At 38.2% G+C, this 23123-nt stretch overlaps 1 protein-coding gene across 3 annotated transcripts; it reads right to left on the bottom strand.

Moving 5' to 3' along the window:
- Positions 1 to 3607: 3607 nt before the first annotated feature.
- Positions 3608 to 20095, bottom strand: LOC123795280 (interferon-induced protein 44-like). Of its 3 annotated transcripts, XM_045801937.2 has the most exons (9): positions 19945 to 20094; positions 19237 to 19700; positions 15049 to 15085; positions 14135 to 14330; positions 13831 to 13980; positions 11277 to 11448; positions 10121 to 10221; positions 9587 to 9761; positions 3608 to 8700 (listed from the first exon to the last, which is right to left on the bottom strand). In XM_045801937.2, exons 2-9 carry the CDS (start codon positions 19688 to 19690, stop codon positions 8669 to 8671), a joined length of 1317 nt encoding a protein of 438 aa, XP_045657893.2. In that variant the 5' UTR covers positions 19691 to 19700; positions 19945 to 20094; the 3' UTR covers positions 3608 to 8668. The 3 variants fall into 3 exon arrangements, with proteins under 3 accessions (XP_045657893.2, XP_045657895.2, XP_087722162.1); XM_045801939.2 differs by lacking the exon at positions 13831 to 13980 and having other exon boundaries at positions 19945 to 20095; XM_087866036.1 differs by lacking the exons at positions 19237 to 19700; positions 19945 to 20094 and adding an exon at positions 17294 to 17418.
- Positions 20096 to 23123: the final 3028 nt, after the last annotated feature.

Below are 23123 nucleotides of genomic sequence, written 5' to 3'. Positions count from 1 at the left end.
TACAAAACAGTTGCAAGTTTCTAGATACTGAGATCTTGGAATGATAACTAAGGCCTGTATGTTAAAATGCGTGCCCTTGGCATTGCTCTGATTCAGTTAGACGGTATCATTTTAATCCAGACTGGGCCCTTGATAGCCCCAGTCCACATCCCTGAAAGGAACCGCCTCACCATCCCAGCGATCGCCATAACCAAGCTTTGTGCAGAACTAACCGTCCTAAAACATTTGCGTGGTCCGTGGCACATGGATGCTTAATAGAGAAGGTTGCTGAACAGGTGAAGTATCTCTTCACAGAATACTGAGAAATTTATAGTATGAGACATTGGAAAATACGTAGTTTAAAGGTACATCTGCAGGTAGTAACCAACCACAATCCTGGTGTTAATAAATCAGCCTCCATACCATTTGTAAAGAAAAAACATACGGGCCATAACTTTCTCACCCTCTGGAGCCTTGTCTTGAAAAAAGAAATAGAAATCTTCTCTGTATTTGGAAGAAAAAAATAGTCTTTAAAAAAATCCAATATACTTCTTTTTCTAACGACATTAGGTAGGTGCCAGCAATGGATTCTCCTAAAGAGAGAGCAAAATCTTGACATCCATTGCAGCTTCAACCTCCCCATACCTCAGGAAGAAAGTTATTTTTCTGTCGTCTTGAACTAATAGAAGTTCTCCCTGGTGCCACAGTCCCTGGCTGTGGATGGAGGCAAACGACCTCAGGTAATGCCCTATGGACACAATTCGCAGGCCACACATTTTGGCATCAAAGAAAGTGTTGAATCAGGGGGACTTTTTGGCCAAGCATTAGCCAAAAATATTTTTAATATTAGGAGAGAAGGATACATACATAAGTCACCATACTGTAAAGCAAAAATTATTGCTACAAAAGAGATATAATTAAAGTACTATGAAGTACCAGTGGGATACTCTATGTAACTGACAGCATGAGAAAAGTTGTAATATGCGGTCAAACTGGGCCTTGAACGTTTGTTAAATTCCAATAGGAAGAAACATAGAGACTGCGTGCTCTATGGCTGCAGGAGTAGTGAAGGCCTGAACGTTTATCCTGTGTTTAGGAATGAAGAGAAGCCTAGAGGTTGCAGTGTAAGTCGTGGGGAAGAAAAGAGGTTATGGGATGGTCGGCTGCATCTTTGCCTCCAGATCTTTCCTTAGGCAGGCACCGGATTCCACCCAGTGTCACAGAAAAGCCCACTTCTGGGCGCCTGGGTGACTCAGGCTGTGAAGCGTCTGCCTTCAGCTCAGGTCATGATCTCAGGGTCCCGGGATGGAGTCCAGCATCTGGCTCTCTGCTCAGCAGGGGGTCTGACGCTCTCTCTCACTCTCCCTTTGTGCTCTCTCTCTCTTTCAAATAAATAAACTAAAAACTTGAAAGAAAGAAAGAAGAAAGAAAGAAAGAAAGAAAGAAAGAAAGAAAGAAAGAAAGAAGAAAAGAAAAAGAAAAAGAAAAAGAAAAAGAAAAAGAAAAAGAAAAAAGAAAAGAAAAGTGCACTTCTGCAGGCTGCTTTCTCCAGGCTCCCGTCTCAGCGGGTAATGTCGGGGTGTGGCCAGTGTAGACATGGGAGGGCAGACGTTCGAGATCTTGGGCTCCTCTCTTACTCTTGGGCATGACCTCTCAAAAGCGCCTTCTTCCCGGCTCTAGCTTCCATGGGAGAGCCCCACCCGGAGCAGTTTCACTTGTCACAAGGAAGTTCCTACTTCGCTTAGCTTCCTCCAAAGAGCTTTGGCCTCTTGGTCCAGGGAACTCTATCTTGTCACATAATTCTTTCCGTCCTAAGGGGGTAGCCGCTTCCTGTTTTAGTTGAAGGAAATTAGAATACATCACCCCAAAATATACCTCTTGGACATAAAAGTTATTTTGAGCTAAAGACAAGAAGCAGGTAAGCAAGAAAAGCTCTCCCTAGCCTCCCCCTTTCTGCCTAAAGGTAGGCTATTAAATGCTCCCTCTACTGGAGACAGACTCCTATGAGCCCAGAGACAGCACCAGAGCAATCTGCAAACAAACTTTACTCCCTGAGTGCCTCCCATGTATTTACCATTCCACAGCCTGCCATCCTTGGAAGCCTAACTGCTCTCCTTGTCCTGTCATTTCCCTACAAATTTATTGTTTTTCACTGAAGATGCTACATAAGCTGGAGTTGTAAGCCACAACTTTGGGTGTGTGTGTGTGTGTGTGTTTTGTTTTTGCAGTTGACATACAATGTTTTATACATTTCAGGTATATAACATAACAACTCAATAATTCTGTACATTACACAATGCTCACCTCAAGTGTAGTCACCATACACTGCTATTACAGTGTTATTCACTATACTCCCTATGCTGTACTTTTCATCCCCACAATCTATTTATAACTGTAAATTTGTACCTATTAATCTCTTTTACTCATTTGCCCATCCCCCACCCCCAGCCCCTCTGACCATCAGTTTGTTTTCTGTATTTGAGTCTGTTTCTGGTGTTTTGTGGGGTTTTTTTTGTCATTTGGTTTTTTGGGTTTTTTTTTTTTAAGATTAATTTATTTATTTCAGGGGTGGGGGAGGGGCAGAGGGAGAGGGAGAGAAAGAATCCTGGAGCAGACTTCCTGCTGAGCACGGAGTCTGACCACGTGGGGCTCAGTCCCAGGACCCTGAGATCATGATTTGAGCCAAAATCAAGAGTTGGACGCTTAACCAATTGAGCCACCCAAGGGCTCCTGTTTTGTTTTTAGATTCCACATGTAAGTGAAATCATATGGTATTTGTCTTTCTCTGTCTGACTTATTTCAGTTAACCTAATATCCTCTAGGTCCAACCACATTGTCACAAATAGCAAAATTTCATTGTTTTTATGGCTGAATAATATTCTGTTGTATATATTTTTTTCTCCATTTATCCATTGATGGGCACTTAGGTTGCTGCCATATCTTGGCTATTGTAAATTATGCTGCAATGAACATAGGGGTGCAGATATATTTTTCTATGCCACAGCTTCGAGTTACTCGCTGAGGCTTCTCCCTCGGGATGTGCACTGTGCATGTGTTAATAAGCCATTTTTCTCTTGCTGATATGACTTTTGTTATAGAGCCCCAGCTAAAAACACTTAAGATGGGCAGAGGTAAAGCTTCGTCTCCCATACTTGGCTAACCTATGGTTCGCTTCTCTTTGATTTGACTTCTCGGCTTTCCATCACTTGCTTAGCCAAATTTCTACATTAAATTACATTGCTTAAACGACCTGGAGTTCCTTCTATTTTCTGCCAGAGTCTCATGAATGCAGATCGCCATTAAGACTATTAAAAGGAGGAATGGCTTCAGCTCCGCCTTTCTTTGCCTTTTCCTGCATTAGTTTCCCACATTTAAAAATAGTTTTTTGTTATTGTTCCCAATTGGCATTACATGAATTGGGTTCACATCCCATCAACCTTCATGTTTTCCAGTCACTTCATTTAGTCTCCCAAAACATTATTGGACATCTACTCTGAGCAGAAACTATACTATTTGGACTCCTGCCCACAAGAAGCTCTGTGCCGTGTATGCAGTCACGTAGCGAGATAATTCACAGAGTGGGATAACGCTTGAGTGGTATCTACAAAGAGTCAGCAGAATGCCAATGGCCGAGAAAACAATTCTTTATTGGTAGGTGGTAGTTGGGAATGGGGGAGGAATACTATAGAAGGTTAGGGAAAATGAATACTGGCTAAAGGCATTTAGTTAGTGCCTACTGTGTTTCAGACGCTTTTCAAAAAAGTACATATGCTTTCTCATTCAATCCTCAAAATAATCAATGTAGGTAAAGTATCCCCATTTACCAGATGAGAAGACAAGGCAAATAGAAATTAAATAACAGCCCCCAAAGTGTGAACAAAGCCATGGAGAGAGGAGGATGCACAAAACAGCGAAGAGGAGAAAGTCACTCGGTGAAGCTCTTGTTTTAGGGTTTAAGATCAAATATGTCCAGATTAGGAAAACCAACCTAAGAAAGGGTTGGACTCAATACTATGTAGCTGAAAGGAATCCACCGTATATCTCTATGAAGGCAGCATTGGCAGGGAAACAGGGCATATTTTCATACTTTTGTAGCAATTTGCTATAGTAACTAATTTGCATAGTTCATATGTAATAATCTTAAATAAAATAGAAATTAAAATCGAGAGAACATGGCACTTAAAGTATAATGTTTCTCCTGTTCCCCACAACTGTGATTTGTCTATACAAATTAACCCTTGTATCAGTGGGTTCAAGACTTCATTATCCAAAAGCAATATAATTGGGGATCACATTTATGAAAAGCAAGAGGCAAAAGTACCCATTTTGTGTGTTCATTGATCACCATAAGCCTTTAGTATTACATATTCAAATTTATATACTGCAGGTTAACAAAAAAGCTAAAACAGGACACATTAATGTTAGCTTAAAATGCAAATAACACATAAATAGTCTATTATAATGCCAGAAACATTAGAGAACGCAGACCACAGCATTTCCAAGTACTACCACATCTTCAACAGCAGGAGAAAATTATCTTCTATTTAAAGCTTGCATACCTTTAACAAAATTACACATTTAAAATTTTTCTGTGATAGCTTTTTCAAGACTTAGAAACCTTAGCAGTTTTTATTCAAGCTTCCAAGTTCAACCTTCAGCATCCTTTCCACTTTGTAAATTGGCCAGTAGGGGGCAGACGTGACCAAGCCATTTATTATGTTTCTATTTGCTATTAGAAATTTTGAATTTGAGATACAGTATGCTCTTGAAGCCAAAAGTATATTTCTTTTAAAAAACCGCATATCAAACAATCAAAAGCAAAAACTCCGATAATGTGGCTTTCGGTCTCTTTCATTTTCTTATGAGCTATCTAAGTCCAAGTCTTATCTTTGTTTTCAGCTACAATAAAGTTAAATTTACAGTAGGAGACACAGTATCTTATCAGTTTGTTATACAACATTAGCAATGTCCACCCGCCCCTGAGTTTCTGTTTCTACGTGCCTGCACTGATAATCTAGTTGTATATATTATCTAATTTAGTTCTTACAACATATCTATAATAAAGTGTTATCACCATCTGTTAAGATAGGGAAATGAGAGACTTCTTAAAGATCACATATCATGTAGCAGAGACCCAGTCTTGTCTAATTCTAGCGTTTGTAGATGATATAACTTCTCATTTTTTTCCATTTTAGTTATGAAATGTATAATACATGCAGGAAAGTACATAAAATATAAATGTACGACTTAAAAATAATTAAAAAGCAAATATTCATTTCACCACCACCCTGTTCAAAACAAAGGTAAGCCCCTGACTCTTCACAACCCCAAACCCTTGAAAGGTAATTACCATCTTCATTTTTACAGTCATTTGCTCTTTTTTATCTAGAACTTTTGAGAGATTTTTACAAACCTATTCATAAGGTACAGATTCATTCATGTCTTTATTCTTTTGGTCAGTATTATATTTGCAATATTTACACTGATGGATACAGTTATAGCTCTTTAATTTTCTTTGCTATATAAAATGAAGTACTCTGTATAATATGCCACGATATATTATCTTTTCTACTATTGATGGGCATGCAGGTTGCTTCCAGTCGGGACTATTATGAACAATGCTACTACAAAAATCCTTACACGTGTGTTTCGATGCACACATAAAAAGTATCCTTAAAGTAAGTAACTGAGAGTCAAATTCCTGGCTCATCAGGTCTGTCTGCGTATCTTGAACTTTACTGGAAACAATCCAAAAGTCTGTTAATAGGTGAATGGATAAAGAAATGTAGTATATCCACACAATGAAATACTACTTGGCAATAAAAGGAAGGAACTAGTGTTACATGCAACAACATGGCTGAATCTCAAAACACACTGAATAAAAGAAGCCAGACACAAAGAGTATATTCTGTACAATTTCATGTATACAAATTCTAAAAAATGAAAAGTAACTTAGTGACAGAGTACAGACCAGAACAAGAGGTGGAATAAAGACAATGGATTACAAAGTCACTCCGTAATTTTTTTTGGCAGGGGGAGCTAGAAACATTTATTATCTTGATTGTCAAGATTATTTCACAGGAGTGTTCATATATCAAAACTCACTTAATTTTACACCTTAAATATATAGTATACTTTATAAGTCAATTAAATCTCAATACATGTAAAAAAGAATCAAATTATTTTAGTTTGGATCTTTTTTTATTATTAACGATATAGAGTATGTTTCTCCCTACTAGATATTTTAATTTCCTTTTTCTTTAGAGCTCCTTCTCAAGTCTTTGGTTCATTTTCTTTTATATTTTAGTTTTCTTCTAGACCTGTAGGATTTCTTTGTACATCCTTTTATTAGTTCTTTGCTAGTTATATGTTCTCCCACATTTTGCTGTGCCTTTTCACTATGTTAATGGGACTTGTTGAACATAAAAATTACTGATTTCAAAGTAGTTGAATTTTCAATCTCTTTTGAGACTAAGCTTTTTGTGTCTTGTTTAAGAAATATGACTTAAGAACTATTTCCTTACCCCCAAATTATGAAAGTACCCTTCTATTTTACCTTCTGAAAGCCTTTTAGCATTTAGGTACTTAGTCCACCTAAAGTAGACTTCTGCGTCTGATGTGAGGGATTCAGTTTTGTTTTTCCCCATATGGGTGACCAACTGACTAGACCATTTATGAATTGTCTGTTGTTTTTCCACTCATCTGTGATGCTACCCCTATCATAGAACAAATATCCAGACATGTTTGAGTCTGTTTCTGGACTCTCCACTCTGTTCCATAAACTTACTAAGGCACCACAGTCAACTTACATTTCTTAATATGTCTCTTTATACCTGTTTTCCCACTTCGTTCTTCAAGAATGTCTTGGCCATGTTTGACCCTTTACACTACTCTGTAAATCTTGAGATAATGTCAACTTATTCATGATGCTACTCTCGTTTTCAAGCTATACTTACAAACTGAAATATAGTATGTTCCCATTATGGAATCTTTATTATTATACAAAATTGGAAAGACCCAAAATCACATGGTTTATTTCTATGTAGCTATAAATCAGAAAAATGCTTAATGTAACATACATGGAATGTATTGTTGATCTGTAAGGAAAGTATTAGAACTACCCATTAACATCACAATACTAGGATAGATGAGAATAAATGATCTTTACCTATGTATAATAATAGGAGTCAAACAAATACACTAGCTCACGAAAGAAGTCGGACCCAAAAGAGTAAAGAGTAAATAGTGCATAATGTTATGAAAGGGATAAAAAAGGACAAGACTAATCTATGCAATTAGAAATCAGAATAGTGGATATCCTAGGTAGCTAGACTGGGGCTCTAAGGGGACTTCTAGAATGTTCTGTTTCTTACCTGAGTTCCAGTTTCATGGGTTAAGTCTATAAAATGTATTGAGCCATATAATTATGAACTGCACACTTTTTATGTGTATACGTTACTTTCATAAAAAGCTTTTTTAAAGTAATTGATGATTTTTAGACTTATTAACAAGACTTTTTTATAATCTAAGTGAGAAACTAGATACAAAACTTCCCAAATCTATAAGATACAAATTGAGGTGCCCCTCCAGCTCAGTTAATCCAACAGCCTCTTCTTCTAATAACATGATTAACTCCCTTCTTCTAATAACAAATCACTCTTCCTGGGCAAGTATGACTTAAGATGGGAAGATCACATTCCTCTCTCTTCTGCAGATAAAGTGATTGTTCCTGGAGTAGGCATATGATTTGAACTAGATCAGCTGCAGTCCTTTTTTGGACTATTTCACAATGAAACTGGAAAAGAAAAGCCCTCTTCTTTTTTGGATTACAAGACTGAATGAATGTCAACTTGAAGCTTGGATTCAGATGGTTTAAGATTTATCAAGAATGCTAGCCTGAGAGAATGACAGCAATAGACATAAAGAAGGAACCAGAGTGTGTGTGTGTGTGTGTGTGTGTGTGTGAGAGAGAGAGAGAGAGAGAGAGAGAGAGAATAGCTTTTGAATCCCTAGAGTCAACCATTTCTGAGGCAGTTCTGTTCAATTCCAGCCTTTTATATGGTTTGATTATTTTTTAATCATGTAATTCAGGTTGAGTTTTTCACTTGTAACTAAAATAGTCATAATTGACAGAAAAATCAAACTATAGTGTTTGTCTGTTTTATCCTCTCAAACTCTTACCAGTATTTTTACATCCTAGAAGAGGGTTTCAGATATTAAACAAACAAACAAATGGTTTTCAGTTAAAGAATACAACATTAACTGGAAACCCAAAGAGAAGATCAAATACTTTAGAAATAAAAAAAAGGCAAAATTAAGATGACATGAGTGAAGACCAGAAGACACTGACAAATTAAAATAAACTTTTCCAAAATCACACACACACACTTAAGTTAAATTCAGGTTTTGTAAGAAGAAACTTTCATTTTTCACAGATACAGAACATAAATCCAAAGGAAATTATGATCATTTTTTCCATGATTAATGGCTTTAAAGCCCACTGTTCCTAGTTATTTGCCGGTATTATCATTTTGTAAACGTAGCTTCATCCCAGACATAAATAAAACATGCCCCTTCTGTTTCAGCTACTTCTCTTTTTCCTGTGTTTTCTTATTTCTCAATTTTCATTCTTCTATGATGAGATAAAAATTATTATTATATGAAGGGTTCACACATTTTTTTCCTTCTTTTACTCACTTGATAATTCCTTTTCTTTGATCTCTGGGAAAAGAGAAACAAAATATTCTTACTGGATTATTTAGGGAAAAGCAACCAGAAGGAGAAGGAACGTTGGGCTACTGGGGGGGTCTAAGCCAACCAGCCCTGACTTTGGGAGTGCATGCTCCATGAAGAAGAGAAGACATGGAGAAACCAAGACGGCGGAGTCAGTAGTAGCATGAGAGTTTCTTAGTAGTTTGCAAGTGAGAGAGAATAAAGGGGATATGATATTCTAATTTGATTTCTCGCAAACTAAAATAACATTTGAGTATAAATTGAAACTTCTGTCTGATCTTTGATTAAAACAGTGCAGCATGTATTCTTGAGAGAATCTGAGAGAGAATGCACATAATGTTAAAGTCTGAGGCTGTAAATATGAAAGGCACATACGTCCTCCCAGCACTGATCACATAGCATTAAGAGAAACTCTGAGGTGGGAGACACATCAAGAAAGTCAAGTCAAAAAAAGGCAAAAACATACGTCCCAAGAAAAGGGCAAGTTATCAAAGATCACATCTGATCAGGAACAATGCTGATCCAATCCATTTCTGGGTCCCAAGCAAAGAAGCACATTTTGAGAAAAGAGGGCAAGGATACAACTTGGGGTGTTCAGACAGTTGCAATGACAGAAGTGCATCGTTTCAAAGATTCTATCTTTAGACCCGGGGGAAAGAGAAGTCATGCAAACTCTGTAGGCTGTGCCCTAAGGGTGGGAAATCAGGAAATGTGAGGGGAAAAAACACACCCAGCCAGTGAGGTAAAGGGTAGGACTACCCACAAGACAGCGACCTACAGGGACACAGTGAACTGCCAGGTACCCAACAGATCCAAGCAGGGAGCAGCCATACAGCTGACACCTCCAAGTGTCTACACCACCAAATGCATCTACCTGTTTCCTCAAGAAGCAAATCCTCTAAGAAGTCATCTGCAGCCCACAGCATCTGTCTCAGTGCAGAGAGGATCAGAACGTCCTTTACAGGGTCCAATTCCCACTCTGAGGTATAATTACTAACCACCAAGATGTCAGAAAGAGCAAATCCAAGTTCTCTGTGGACTGTCTCTAACTGCAATATAGAAACAGTGATAAATTATAAGCTTTTGAGTGCAGAGAAATTATTTCCATTATCTGTGTAACTGGTTAGAGAGTATCATACTGACTCAATTATGAAAGGCAATCAATAAATATTTGTTGAATTGAACCTATTTGGGTTAAATTATAATAAATGGAATGATCTGTGTCCGTGTAAAGATGAATATATATTTAATTTTTTAATCTTGAGACACAAGTCTGAATTACCCAAGAAACTGTGTTAATTCTTAAGTTCAGTAGGTGTCCACTTTTATTTTTATTCACAGTAATATCATGTGATTATAGTGACATATCCCAGGAAATGTGTCTACAAAGAGGAACATCATTCATTACCTTGAGCTTCACAGGCATACAGCTGTATATGTCTCTAAGGTCACCTCTTGTAACCAGATCCATGCTATCCACATGAGTGAGCAAAATCACGTGGGCTACACCTAGGCCACACAGATACATGCCACTTTGATCATTAAAGACATCAGGATATTTCAGTTAATCAGCTTTCAATTATGCAACAGGCTATCTAGGGAGCAATTTCAGAGATTTGGGAAGGCCCACAACCCCTAAAAATACCCCACTCAACTACTCATTAGTACCCGGAATTCCTCTGACATAGGAAATTCCCTTCATTGCTTTCCATGGTAAAAAATGAGGCTTCAAATGAAACCACTTCTTGGAAGAGATAACTAAAATTGATGCTACAATATTGTTGATTGGTCTCCTATCCTGTCCAAACAGTTGTTTTTATGTAGACTGGAGAAAAGAGATCTCATAAACAAGATGGGGGAGAAGAATCCTCAAGAAGGAAATAGCATGTGTCAAAGCCTCACAAATACATTGCTCTTCTGTCACAATGCTAGCAAGCACCCCCCTACACTAACCTCCCTGGCAAGGTTTCCAATTTCAGGGAGCAAGTGAATCACTCCATGCTTCTAACTTAATCAAAGTTGTGATAAACTGGATCTCTCCCGGACAGAATGGATAATAAAGCCAAAAAAGCCAGTATGGGGCACCCTAACTCCCTGATCCTGTTTACCTTGTCCTAAATCTTTGTGCTACCCCGCCCTACCTAACATCTTACTTCCCTGCTGTGTTTTCTTACTGAAATACTGTTTTCCATTTCTAATCATTTAAGGCCCAAGGGGAAATCTAGAACTTTTAGTAAATGAATCCATGCTAGGATACAGTGGTAAAAGGTAGTGAGGACTGTGCTAAACTCTTCAAATATATTGATTTGTTTAATCCTTATAATAAATCTCTGAGATAGGTGCTATTGTTATACTAACTTTATACATTAGGAAATTGAGACAGAGAGAGTTTAAGTCACGGCACAAAGTCATACAGCTATCGAGTGCTTGATTTGCTTGAACCACACTGATGGGCCAGGGAAGATTCACATATGAAATTTCTCAAATTTTTCATCCTGTTCTAAAACCATTCTACAATATAGTCTAATCGATTACCCTTAATAGCAAACTAGAATGAGACTCACCACACTTTATCAACTCCCTTCGAATTTTTTTTATCTTAGCCATCATGTCACGAGAGAGGTATTCAACAGAATTGATGTCGAACACAAATGCCGCACAATGGATTCTGTCCTTCAGCAATGGGTAGTCAATATAGTTACTATGACCTGGTGTGATTGCTTTCGTGGAATCAAACTGTAAGGTAAACATAAACCAACTTTTAATTCCATGGATACTCATGAGCACATACTATGTTTCAGGCAGTGTGCTAGTCTCTGATATTACGAGGCTAACAACCCAGTAGAGAAGACGGTCTATGCAAGTAGCTAGCAGCCTGTTCATGCAGTCAGGTAAAACTTCTGCAAGAAAGGGACACGTAATCTGGGAGTCTCAAAGTAGGAGGAGTTAGTCTGATAAAGGGAATGAGCATAGGGCCGAAAGTGTTCTAGATAGAAGCAATGTGACCAAGGTGGAGATGAGAGCATTCAGAAAGAAATCCAGTATCATCACACAGAACGCAAGGACCAAAAGTGGTCCAAAATGAGATGCGTTTACTCTTGAACTAGCAATCCCTCTGCTGGGAATCTGTCACAGGTATACTGGCAAAAATACAAAATGATGCATGTACAGGCCTATTAACTTCAGGACTATGTGTAGTGGCAAGATTCTAATATATCAATAACAGAGAGTATTTCATGACTTCTCTAAAAAGAGAACTACAAATCTGTAAGTATTTTCTTATATAGTAAAAAAGGAAAGTAAACCATAAATTTTTATATGGTTGCTTTTAAGGAAAGGGAAGAAATGTATTTGAAGGGGCAGAGGAAGAAAATGGATTCTTTGACTATGCCTTATTTTGTAAAGTTGACTTCTGACTATATTTCAGTACACCAAAACTAATTGCATGTGGTTTGGGTGTTAGTTGACTAGTAAGGGTGGGTTCGGTATTTGTCATCAGAGTTTTGGTGTACTTGCTATGATTTATGGATCAAATGCTATAATGTATTAAATTCAATTCCAAGTAATACAGGAGAGGAAAAAGTGGACAGACACTGATGACGGGCCATGAATCAAAAATTGCTGAAGCTGAGTAAATGGGAATTCATTAAATTGCTTTGTCTACATTTGCATTGGTTTAAAATTCTCTATAATAAAAATAAAAAGTTGTTTTTAAAAAAAAAGAATACTTAAAAATAAAGTTTACCTCTACAAGACACTGCTATACTGAAGAATGAAAAACCCTTGCGTGAATAGAAACATGAAACATGTTATGTTTCTGGATAAGAACACTGGGTATGTAAAGATGTAAATCAACTTTTGATATAAAATTTTAATGTAATTTTAATCAAAGCACCAACAAATCAAACACAAACAATCAAAACACAAACAGGTTCACTTGGAAAAGTCTATTGTGAAAACAGTCAAGAAAAACAAATGCAAGAAATAAATAATGAATATGACTTGTCCAGGGAGGTATCAAGACACAGTTGATTGTTATGGTAATTAGAACAATTAAATGATTTGGTAATAATAAGAATATCATTAAGGAATTGATAAATACATCAAGAGAATAAACCAATCCCTATATTTGATAGGGGAAAGACGCAAAGACATTCAATGAAAGATGCTGGCACAACTGACTATTCATTTGGAACGAGGTAAATTAATGATTAATTCAAAATCTAAATGTCTATAAAAAGGACTAGAAAGTTTTTAAAAAATGACAGAATAAGTGGCTTTCTCTTTAATGCTCCCTCCTCTTGCCTAGAACACGGACAGGACTCAGTGTGAACATCTGGAGAGCGTAAGGATGCAAGCCACACATCCTAGCCAGCTCGGGTGTAACGAATTAGCATATTTGGTGCCAAAAAGAACAAAAACTACCTCTCACAGTTCTGAGGGCTAGAAAGTCCAGGATCAAGGTGCTAGCAGATTTGGCGTCTGAGGAGAGCTCTCTTCCTGATCTGTAGACAGCTGCCTTCTTCTTGTGTCCTCAGACGGCAGAGAGAAAGATCACCTCTCTTTTAACTCTTGTAAGGGCACTAACCCCATTCATGAGGGATTTACCCTCATGATCTAATCACCTCTTAAAGGCCCCACCTTCTAATACCATCACATTGGGGATTAGGGCTTTAGCATGTGAATTTTAGGGGGACACAAAGTACCCCATATTGAGGGTCTCATAAGAGAAAGTGAGATGGACCCTTAAAATTGATAACCTCGGAGAGCTTCCGCACTGACCCAAAGCTGCCTACCTTCAGACTTCCTGTTACATAAGAAAAATTACCTATGAGAATAAATTGATATATTGGATTTCTGTTTCACATAGCCAGAGGCAATAGAATATATAACAACATTCAGAGTTGTTATGACAGCTATGACAGAAGAATCTTTTGGATGTCTTAATTCTTTGTAAAATAAAATATCAAAAAGGAACAAACAATCTTGAACAAGTATCATTCAAGAAAATAAACGGTAATGCATTAAATTAGACTAGCATCTGCTGCTGTCAATAGTAAGCAAAAATAAACATTTTAAATATCAGTTATAATTTCTCAATGATTAGCCCAATCATACCTGGTATCTGTCAGAAATGTGGCCTTTTAAGATGTAGACTATATCATCCATGCACAGCCCTTTTTCCCTCTCACCCAGCCCCATTGAGTCACACAGAATAAATGGCAGGGGATTGTCAGCCCTTGGATCCTTAATGGAATATGTCCTGTACTACAGAGGAGAAAAAAGCAATTTTAAGAGAACATATTTTTAATTGCAAATGGAGATAAAGTCTACAAGGAATGAAGTCGATCAGCAAAAGACTTTTCAAAACTAATGAACTTGAACAAAGCAGCAAAGGCTGAGTGATCTTGAATGGACATACCTTGTCAGATACCCCAGTTGTATCAGAGCCCACCAGAGCCTGGTGTGTTACATGGCCTCGGAAAACAGACTTTACTGAGTTGAAAAAGCTAGACTTCCCAGCTCCAGTTGGACCCAGGAGCAGAATCCGTATTTGGTGAACGAGGTCTCTACGTGGTCTGTAATTTCTCACGTCAACCAACAATTTGTCTTGGAGTCTGTTTAGACAGGACAAATTTAACAATCGACTGAGGGTAGATCACAAGAACTTACCATAAATTTTCCTAGAATTCATTTTCTTTTCTTATATATTATTATTTATTTTTGATTAGCAACTTGCTTTCCTGTTAAAAGGACAAGCGACTATCCTACTTCAAATTCTACTGTAAAAGAAAAAAAAAGTAAAAATAACACTTATAAGTAAAGCCAATCAGACATAAAACCTTTCAGATTTAAGCAACCAGACCATATAAACCTAGTAATAAATACGAACTGTGTTAAGTATGAAAATAACTTATCAATAATAAACTTCAAAAAGCATAACATAACATACGACTTTTGAAGTTTATGGAAGTAGATCATTTCTAACATGTTCTTGAAGTTCATATAAGTATTCTCTACCTACCAGCCACCCCTTCCAAAGCAATTCTCTAAAGCAACTGAAACTGTAACTTTAAGAAGTCTAAGCAAAAATGTTGACATGCTGTCAAGCATATAAAAAAAAAAAAAAACACATTAGGAATGTTTTCCCTTTACTCGGTGTTCTTTCTGTTTTAACACTGGTATTGTCAAATAGTTTTATGATTATAAATATATTTATAGCTTATTCTTGATGATCCACAAGTTATAATTTGTGCTACCAATTTGCCAGAACCTATAAAAGAGTAAGTCTAAGATAACAAACAGAATAACAGAACATTAAAACCATTGACTTACCGAGTAATCCCTTTCATGATTCTTTCGTCCAATAAATCTAGGGAAATAAAGAAAAATGAAAAGTACAAGTTGTTGAATGACTGGCTAACTGAATGAAATGCATTCACTAGGGGAAAATGCAGAAACAGCTCTTCCATGACGACAGCACAGTATAACAAAAGCAAGTGGAGAAAATTCTGGCTAATCTCCTTAACATCTCATTTGAAGAATCTAGTGCTAGAGGCAAGGTCGGCACTGTAAGTCTAGATTGTCTGCAGAGCTCTTCTCACCCAATGACTCAGCAGTAGTATGTGGCTTGCTCCCACACGGGAAATGAAAACTGGGGTCCTTTCTGAATCAGAGAAGCAAGGCATAAAGGCACGGACAGGCCAGGGACAGACTTGGTAATACTTTGAAATAGTTCCTCTCCATAATTCGAGAGGTCTGAAAGGGATAATGCACAGAGACATACAAACAAAAAAACCACAGGCACCAAGTTTTCTCCGAAACCTACTATCTACGACTGGGGCTCCTGGAACTTCCAGGCCAATTGATTTTCTTCTTGGCTCCAAAGAGAACGAAGGACTCATCCCTCGCCCAATCAGAGCACAGTGAGTGGTTCAGGGGAGGGCTGAGGACCTTGTGTGAACCAACAAGACTCAGGCCCAGAATTATTTATGTCCTGTGAAGAGACACTCTTTGGTGGTGGATTTAAAACTGAAAGGATCAGCTGCAGGGCTCCTGGGTGGCTCAGTGGGTTGAGTGACCAACTCTTGGTTTCCGCTCAGGTCATGATCTCCCAGTAATGGGATTGATCCCGGGTCAGGCTCCGTGCCCCGTGTTGGGCTCCGTGCTCAGCACAGAGTCTGTCGTGGATTCTCTCTCCCTCTCCTCTCTCACTCACTCAGTATCTCTCTCTCTAAAATAAATAAATGATAAATAAAATCTTTAAAAAAAAACCTGAAAGGATGAGGGGTAGTGATGCTGGCAATTCTCTACACTACAAAAGAATACTGTGTGAAATATTTAAAAATATGGCTATACGTACGGAAAGAAAACCTCTTTAAATTTAAACTGAAAGTAGAAATAGTGAAGACTACATACAATGACTATAATAAAACAAGGAAAGAGTAAGTGCAAACAAAGAGAAAAGAAACCTCTTGGAATTTTACAAAAGCACTTCCTAACTTTAACATCCAAAAGGAGATTAAAAATCAAAATTGTAAATATGTAGAAAATAACAATAATATAAACACTTTATATCAACCTTGTGATAAAAGTACACTTTGTTAATAACAAGGAAGAAGGAAAGTTTTGAAAATAGAAAATAGGAACAGAAAAGATTGTAGAAACAAACCTTAGAAATATAAGAAGGAATTAACAAAACTACAAGACAAATTTTATAAATTGAAAAAAAGGATAAATTAATATAGTCATTGGTTTAAACTGTAAAATAAATAAATTACTGACTAGTCTAATCAAAGAAAACCAAATTCACAAAATGTCATGCCATAGTTCACCGGCCAAAATGGCTACATATTGTAACAAAGAGTGTTGGGAAAAATTTAGAAGTGACAGAAACTCTCATACACTGCTTGTGGCAGTGGAAATTGGTGCAACTATGCTGGAAAGCTTTGTCAGTATCCACTGAAACTGAACATACACAAATCCGATGACCCAGAAATTTTACGTTTATGTTCTTCAAAAAATACGAATGTGTGAACCAAAACACGTATACAAGAAGGTTTATAGCAGTATTATTTGTAATAGTCCCCAACTGGAAAACTCAAATGTCCACCGACAGTAATTCTATTTAAAAAAAAAAAAAAAGTATGATGGACTCACTACACTGGCATACCATATGAAAATGAAAAGGAACAAATGACTCCAACACACATAATATGGATGAATCAGTAGGGAGGTAGGGAGCCAAAGCAGCTGTTCTGAGATACATTCACTCACTTCACAAGCAACACTCTCAGGGAAAAAAAGAAAAGTGACCCAGCCGAATTTCTTTGAAAATATGCTAATAATCTTATCTCCAGGTAAACAGACTAATGATATTTCCTACAAGGAAAGCACTTATCTCTTGAATGTCCTTAACTGGAAGCTCCTGGCTAAGGATTACTTAGAATAAACAAATACAGATTCTACAGATTTATGAGGCATGTCTTCATGGGAATTGTCATGTAAGCTGATTGTCTTAGTCTGCTCAGGCTGCCATACAAAATACCATGAACTGGGACAACAGAAATTTATTTCTCACACTTCTGGAAGCTCAGAAGTCCAAGATCACTGTGCAGCAAGGTAGATTTCATCCTGAGGCCTCTTCTCTTGCCTTGCAGGTGGCCGCCATCTCACGGTGCTCTCCCATGACTCTTCTTGTACGTTCGTGGTGAGACAGTGAGCTCTCTGGTGTCCCTTCTTAAATGAACGCTTATCCTAGTGAATTAAGGCCCCACTCTTATGACCTCATTTACCATTAATTACTTCCTTAGAGGCCCCATCTCCAAGTATAGTCACTGGGGATCAGGGCTTCAACATGCATTTGGGGTGGGGGGAGCACAGTCAGGCCATAGCACTGACATATGAACGTTCCATAACATAACCACTCTTCAATACGTAAAGTGGCCCACAAACTTCATAAAACAACCCTGCCTGTTGTTTTATCCAGAAAGCATACGTCTGATATGCAAAGGAAGGACCTAGGAGCCACACAGAATGTTCTTGTACCCTTTCTGCCTTCTCAGAGATTTCTGAATGCCTTTATCCTTGAAATGATTAGTCAAACCTGATACTGAGTAAGATATCTGATTTGTAGAGGTCTGATTTTATAATTCACTCCCTTGTTTAGCTCAATCCCTCAAACATAATACTGAACGTAAGAGGCCAGACACACAAGAGTACATATTTTGATATGATCCCGCTTACATAGAATTCAAAAAGAAGTAATTAACGTCGACACAAGCCAAAGTAACGGTTAATCTTTGGCTGATAATAACCAGGAAGAATCAGCAAGGAGTCTTTTGAAACGATGATAATAATCTATTTCTTCATCCAAGTAGTCATTACATTAGTGTGTCTAATTTATAAAAGTTTGTCAGTCGGTGCACTTATCAATTGTGCACTTTTTGTTTATGTGTTATACTTCGACAAAAAGTTTCCTTAACTGATCCAGGATTGTCAACATCATGACATATCCAAGTAAATTGACCAGACATCAACAATATTTTTTAGATGGTTGGGGTAGCCAGGAAGAAAGATCGAATCAGTCAGAGGGAAACAATAAAAACAATTAAGTAAGTCTGGCCCTAGGTTTTCCACAGCAACACGAACACTGTGGAAACATTACAAAATCCCCCGAAGAATTATATACTCTGCTGATCATTCAAGTATAAAGACCACAGACAACTGGTTTGGAACATGAAAATACTCAGGGGATATTACTCCCAGGGTCCCTTCCTTTAAATAGGTAGCCATAAATAACCGTTTCAGAGAAGAAATGTAAATGGCCAGTACACATAGACTTGCGAAGGAAGGAATAAGTGAAGAAGAAAATGAGAAACCATCTTTTGACCATCAAATTGCAAATATTCTGAAGTCTGATAATATCAAATATTGGCAAGAAGATAGGGAAATAGGCATTTCTATAACATTCCTGGGAACAGTAGAAAAGGTTTTGAGAAGTGTCTATCGAAGTGCGAATGTCAATCATTCTTAAACAGCAAACCCACTTGCAGGAAGTTACTATAAAGAAGTATTTTTATGCACAGTTATAGTCACGAATACATTACAAAAGCATTGTTTATAACAGCAAACATTGGAAATAATGTCCTTTAGCAGAAAAATGAGTAAATTCATTTTGGTCTTTTAATATAATGGACACAATGGGAAACTGCAGGATCTAGGACCAATGAAGAGAAGTTCAAGCTTTGGTTTCCCTCCAAGAGAATCTCACGATCTTTAAGTTTGCTGCCTCTATCTCTCTCCCCCCCTTCTCCTTCTACCTTTCCTCCCCCCTCCCCTACCTCATCCCCCACACAAACACACTCCAGAAAACTCTGTACATGCTACTTTTGGCCATGGTTGGGTCTCAGCAAAGTCCGGGTCACCCAGAGATAAGGACATTCTTCCTTAAAGACATGGGTTGCCTCAAATCCTCCAAAAATTCAGGAGAGAACTCTATAGAAGATTATCTGAATAACCTACCTTCACAACGAAAAACTTCACATTCCTCAAAGGAAATAGGTTGATTTTGAGGTAGTCCAAGTTTTTTAAATGTGTCTAAGTTCATATTCACTTTTTTTTGCTCCAGATTTAGGAGGAATCCTGAATCATCCCATCTTCTATTATATTGATAAAGAAATGAAGATGGAGAACTTGCTCCCACGTCGCATTCTGAAATTTCATTCTCTTGAACGGCAAAGAGGACGATGGGAACTCTGTCATCTCTCTTGTAACTCTCTCTTATATACACCCCCAAAACATAATGTCCACCGTAAATCACCGTCACAGTAGGCCCTTGGTCACAGCATCTCTGAAGCAAATTATCTCCAGAGAATTCGTGGACAGTAGCTTTATAGAGAAGGGTAAACTGTTTTCCTCCAAAATAATTTTGCAGCTTCTTTTCTTGCATCCCAGTCAAACGAGTTGCCACTGCCATACTTCTCAATCTAGCAGAAAATCAAATGTATTTTCCATTAAATATTGAAAAACGGGTAACACATACTGGCACAAAGTTTGCATTTGTGCCTCTTATTTACTCTACATTACACATAAGATGAGTAAAAAGAGGATGAGCAGATAGCACAAAATATCATTAACTAGTTTTTCATTCTAAAATGATTTTTTTTTATTAAAAAAGAAGACGACGATTTGCAAGTGGCTAGGAAAAGTGGAAAGCAGCAAGTCATTTACCTGTTTGTAGGACCTGTACAAGGACCGAAGCTGAGGGTAGCTGCTGGGTCTGGCCAGCTAAGCAGACACGGAAAACGGCACAGAAAATTCTTCAGCAGCCTCCGGGGTTCAGGGCCTCAGAGGAAAGGAAACTGAAACTAACTACGGTCCCGCCCAGTTGGCAGAGTGCCAGCCTCCTCCTGCGAGGGAACAGAAACTGATCCGGCTGAAATTTTCAGTCTAGTCAAATAAAAAATACTAGGAGAATCAAAGATTTGAAGTCAGAGAGAAGAAAACTTAACAGCTCAGTAGATTTTTAAGTGACTTCTTTAAAGAAAAATTCAATCCGTTTCAGTATGTTGAAATACCAAAAATTGCTGTCAGTTCCAACTCCAGGACACATGCCTGAAATTCATCCTCTTCTCTACTATCGACTTACTCTCCTCGGGGTCCATGGTTTTCTGTGCTGCTGGGGGAAAGGCAAATTTCAGCCAAAAACCACAGATTTCTGACAAGCTATGACAGAGGAGCAGCGATCCCTGACGGAGAACACCGAGGTGATACATACGACTTGGGAGATCAGCAAGTGTTGAGGACCATGCCACCACCATCTGAATACCCTCCCCTGGTCAGGCCCCACTGTGCCCTGACTCAAAAGAGCGGGAGTCTCTTTTTCATTTTGCAGACCAGCTCAAGAACTCAGACTGAAGCAGGAGGGTCTAACATCACTTAGCAAACAGCTGTCGGTTCACTAAGGAAGCCAGGAATCTTCATGTTTGACAAATTGCTTGTATCATCGATGGAATGGAAATAAAAAAAGGTTTAGCTCCTTAATGATAAGGAAACAAGAGTGCAGGTGGTAGAAGAGATCATTTGGTAGTCGGTACTTAGCTCATCTTCTAAGAGATCCCGTAGACTTGGCACTGAAGACACCGTTTCAAACCTGCCTCTCTCCCCCTACACACACAAATAATCCAATAATTCAGGTAGCCCTTGCTCATAAATTATATCATTTGAATGAACAAGCACCTTCCAGAAATTAATCTTCCCAGCTCTCCTTTCCTTGAGCTTTTGGAAGACACCAACCCCCCACATGAACTCAGAGGTATGATAGGTCCCATCTAAAGACCGGTGTTGGAGGGCGCCTGGGTGGCTCAGTTGGTTGTGCCCTAGTCTTGATTTCGGCTCAGGTCATGATCTCAGGGGGTGAGGTCAAGCCCTGCATGGGGCTTCACACTGGGCATGGAGCCTACTTAAGATTCTCTCTCCCCTCCCCTCTCCGCGGCCCCTCCCCCTTTCTTCCTGCTTGTGCAAGTGCATTCTCTCTCTCTCTCAAAAAGAAATCAATCGTTTTAATAACTTTGACGATTGTATTTACACACGATTATTTAACATAGCTTGCTCTTCTTCTTCACCATTTCCACCCCCACTCCTACAATCTCTACCTGCAGTTTTGCTTACACTGTCATTCTCATCCTGGAGTCTGGAGCAGCTCGAATCCATTACGCGAGCTGTGTTGGGAGAGCATGTGAGGGGCGTGCGGCTGGATATTGGCCGTAATCCTAATTCCATTGTCTGGCTGACCCCCGAGGTCTGCATTTTCTCCAACATCGGAACAAGATTTTGCAAAGATTTGCAGCTGGTATGCCAGTTTCCATCTCCCTCAGACTGATGGCAAAACTCAGATCTACTTAAATCTACTGCTCTCTATAAATTGGCCCAGAGTTTCACCACATTTGGGATGGGATTTGGGGACTTCCAAATTCCCACAGCTTTTACACACCAATGAAGACTTCAATCAGCCGTACTATCAAGTAGCTATGTAAGCATCAGACTGAGTTTTGTCACTTCAAGATGGTGACTCGTCAGCTGGTCTCTGAAGGCTCTGGGGGCTTTCTTGAGTCTCTCGATCAATTTTGTTGTACTCAATATGAACTTGCATTTTTTATGAAAAAACAACATATAATCTTTAAATTTAGCTTTCTAAAAAAGACACGGGCTGACACCCACCATTATACCCCTCTTGGTATTTTATTAAATAGGTGGATGCTGGCTGAATGTGTACAATGCTACAAACTTCTATCAGAAACAGCCACTTGGACTTAACTTTTTTTCCAGCTTTGTTAAAATATAATTGATACAAACAGACTCTTAACTATAGAGAACTGACGGTTGCTGGAGAGGAGGTGGGGCGGGGGGAGACAGGTTAAATGGGTGATGGGGATTAGAAGGGCACTTGCTGCGATGAGCCCTGGGTGTTATATGTAAGTGATGAATCATTAAATCCTACTCCTGAAACTCATCATACACTATATGTTAACTAACTGGAATTTAAATGAAAACTAGAAACTACCAAAAAAATTAATTAAAATAAAAGTATAAATAAATAAATAAGACTCAAAAACATCGATTGTTTTCAGACTTCATGTACTACTCAAGAAGCAGTGGATTTTAATACCAAATAAATGAATAAAAATCCCCAGAAAAAAACCAACAAAAAGATATAATTGATATAAAAATTGTGTAAGTTTAAGGTATTCAATGCAATGGTTTGATACATGTATATACTGCAAAATGGTTACCACCATAAGGTTAGTTAACATATCCATTACCTCAAATAATTACCTTTCTTTTTTTAATTACCATTTTTGTTTTGTTAATATTTTATTTATTTATCTGAGAGAGAGACAGATAAAGCAACAGAGAGCACAAGCGGGAAGGAGAGGGAAAAGCAGTCTCCCCACTGAGCAGGGAACCCAATGCAGGGGTCGATCCCAGGACCCTGGGATCATGACCTGAGCCAAAGGCAGACGCTTAACTGACTGAGCCACCCAGGCGTCCTAATAATTACCTTTCTTGTACTCATGGTGAGAACATTGAGGATCTACTCTCCTAGCAACTTTGGAGTATATAATACTGCATTGTTACCTACGGTCACCACGTTGTACATTAAATTCCCAGAACACTTTCATTTTATAACTGGATAGTTGTACCTTTCAACCAACATCACCCCATTCCTTTCACCCCTCAGCCCCTAGCAACCATCATTCTACTCTGTTTCTATGAGTTTGGCTTTCTAAGATTTCACATGTGAGATTGTACAGTATTTGTCTTTCTCTGACTTCTTTCCCTTGGCACAATGCCCTCAAGGTGTATCCATGTTGTCTCAAAAAGCAGAATTTCCTTCTTTTTATGGCTGA

This window comes from Ursus americanus, chromosome 12 (genome assembly GCF_024610735.1).
Source record: "Ursus americanus isolate L20-20 chromosome 12, mUrsAme1.1.p, whole genome shotgun sequence".
In the NCBI taxonomy this organism is placed as follows: domain Eukaryota; kingdom Metazoa; phylum Chordata; class Mammalia; order Carnivora; family Ursidae; genus Ursus; species Ursus americanus.
Note: the sequence above shows the minus strand (reverse complement) of the source record. Positions and strands in the feature narration are given on the sequence as shown.

What these genes read in the sequence shown, in the direction of transcription:
- LOC123795280 (XM_045801937.2), bottom strand. Translation starts at nt 19,690, where the DNA reads ATGGCAGTGGCAACTCGTTTGACTGGGATGCAAGAAAAGAAGCTGCAA. An exon ending in CAACTGGGGTATCTGACAAG is followed by an intron (nt 13,981 to 14,134) that starts GTATGTCCATTC and finishes TCTCCTCTGTAG; the next exon opens with TACAGGACATATTCCATTAA. An exon ending in AAGGGAGTTGATAAAGTGTG is followed by an intron (nt 10,222 to 11,276) that starts GTGAGTCTCATT and finishes TGTGTGGCCTAG; the next exon opens with GTGTAGCCCACGTGATTTTG.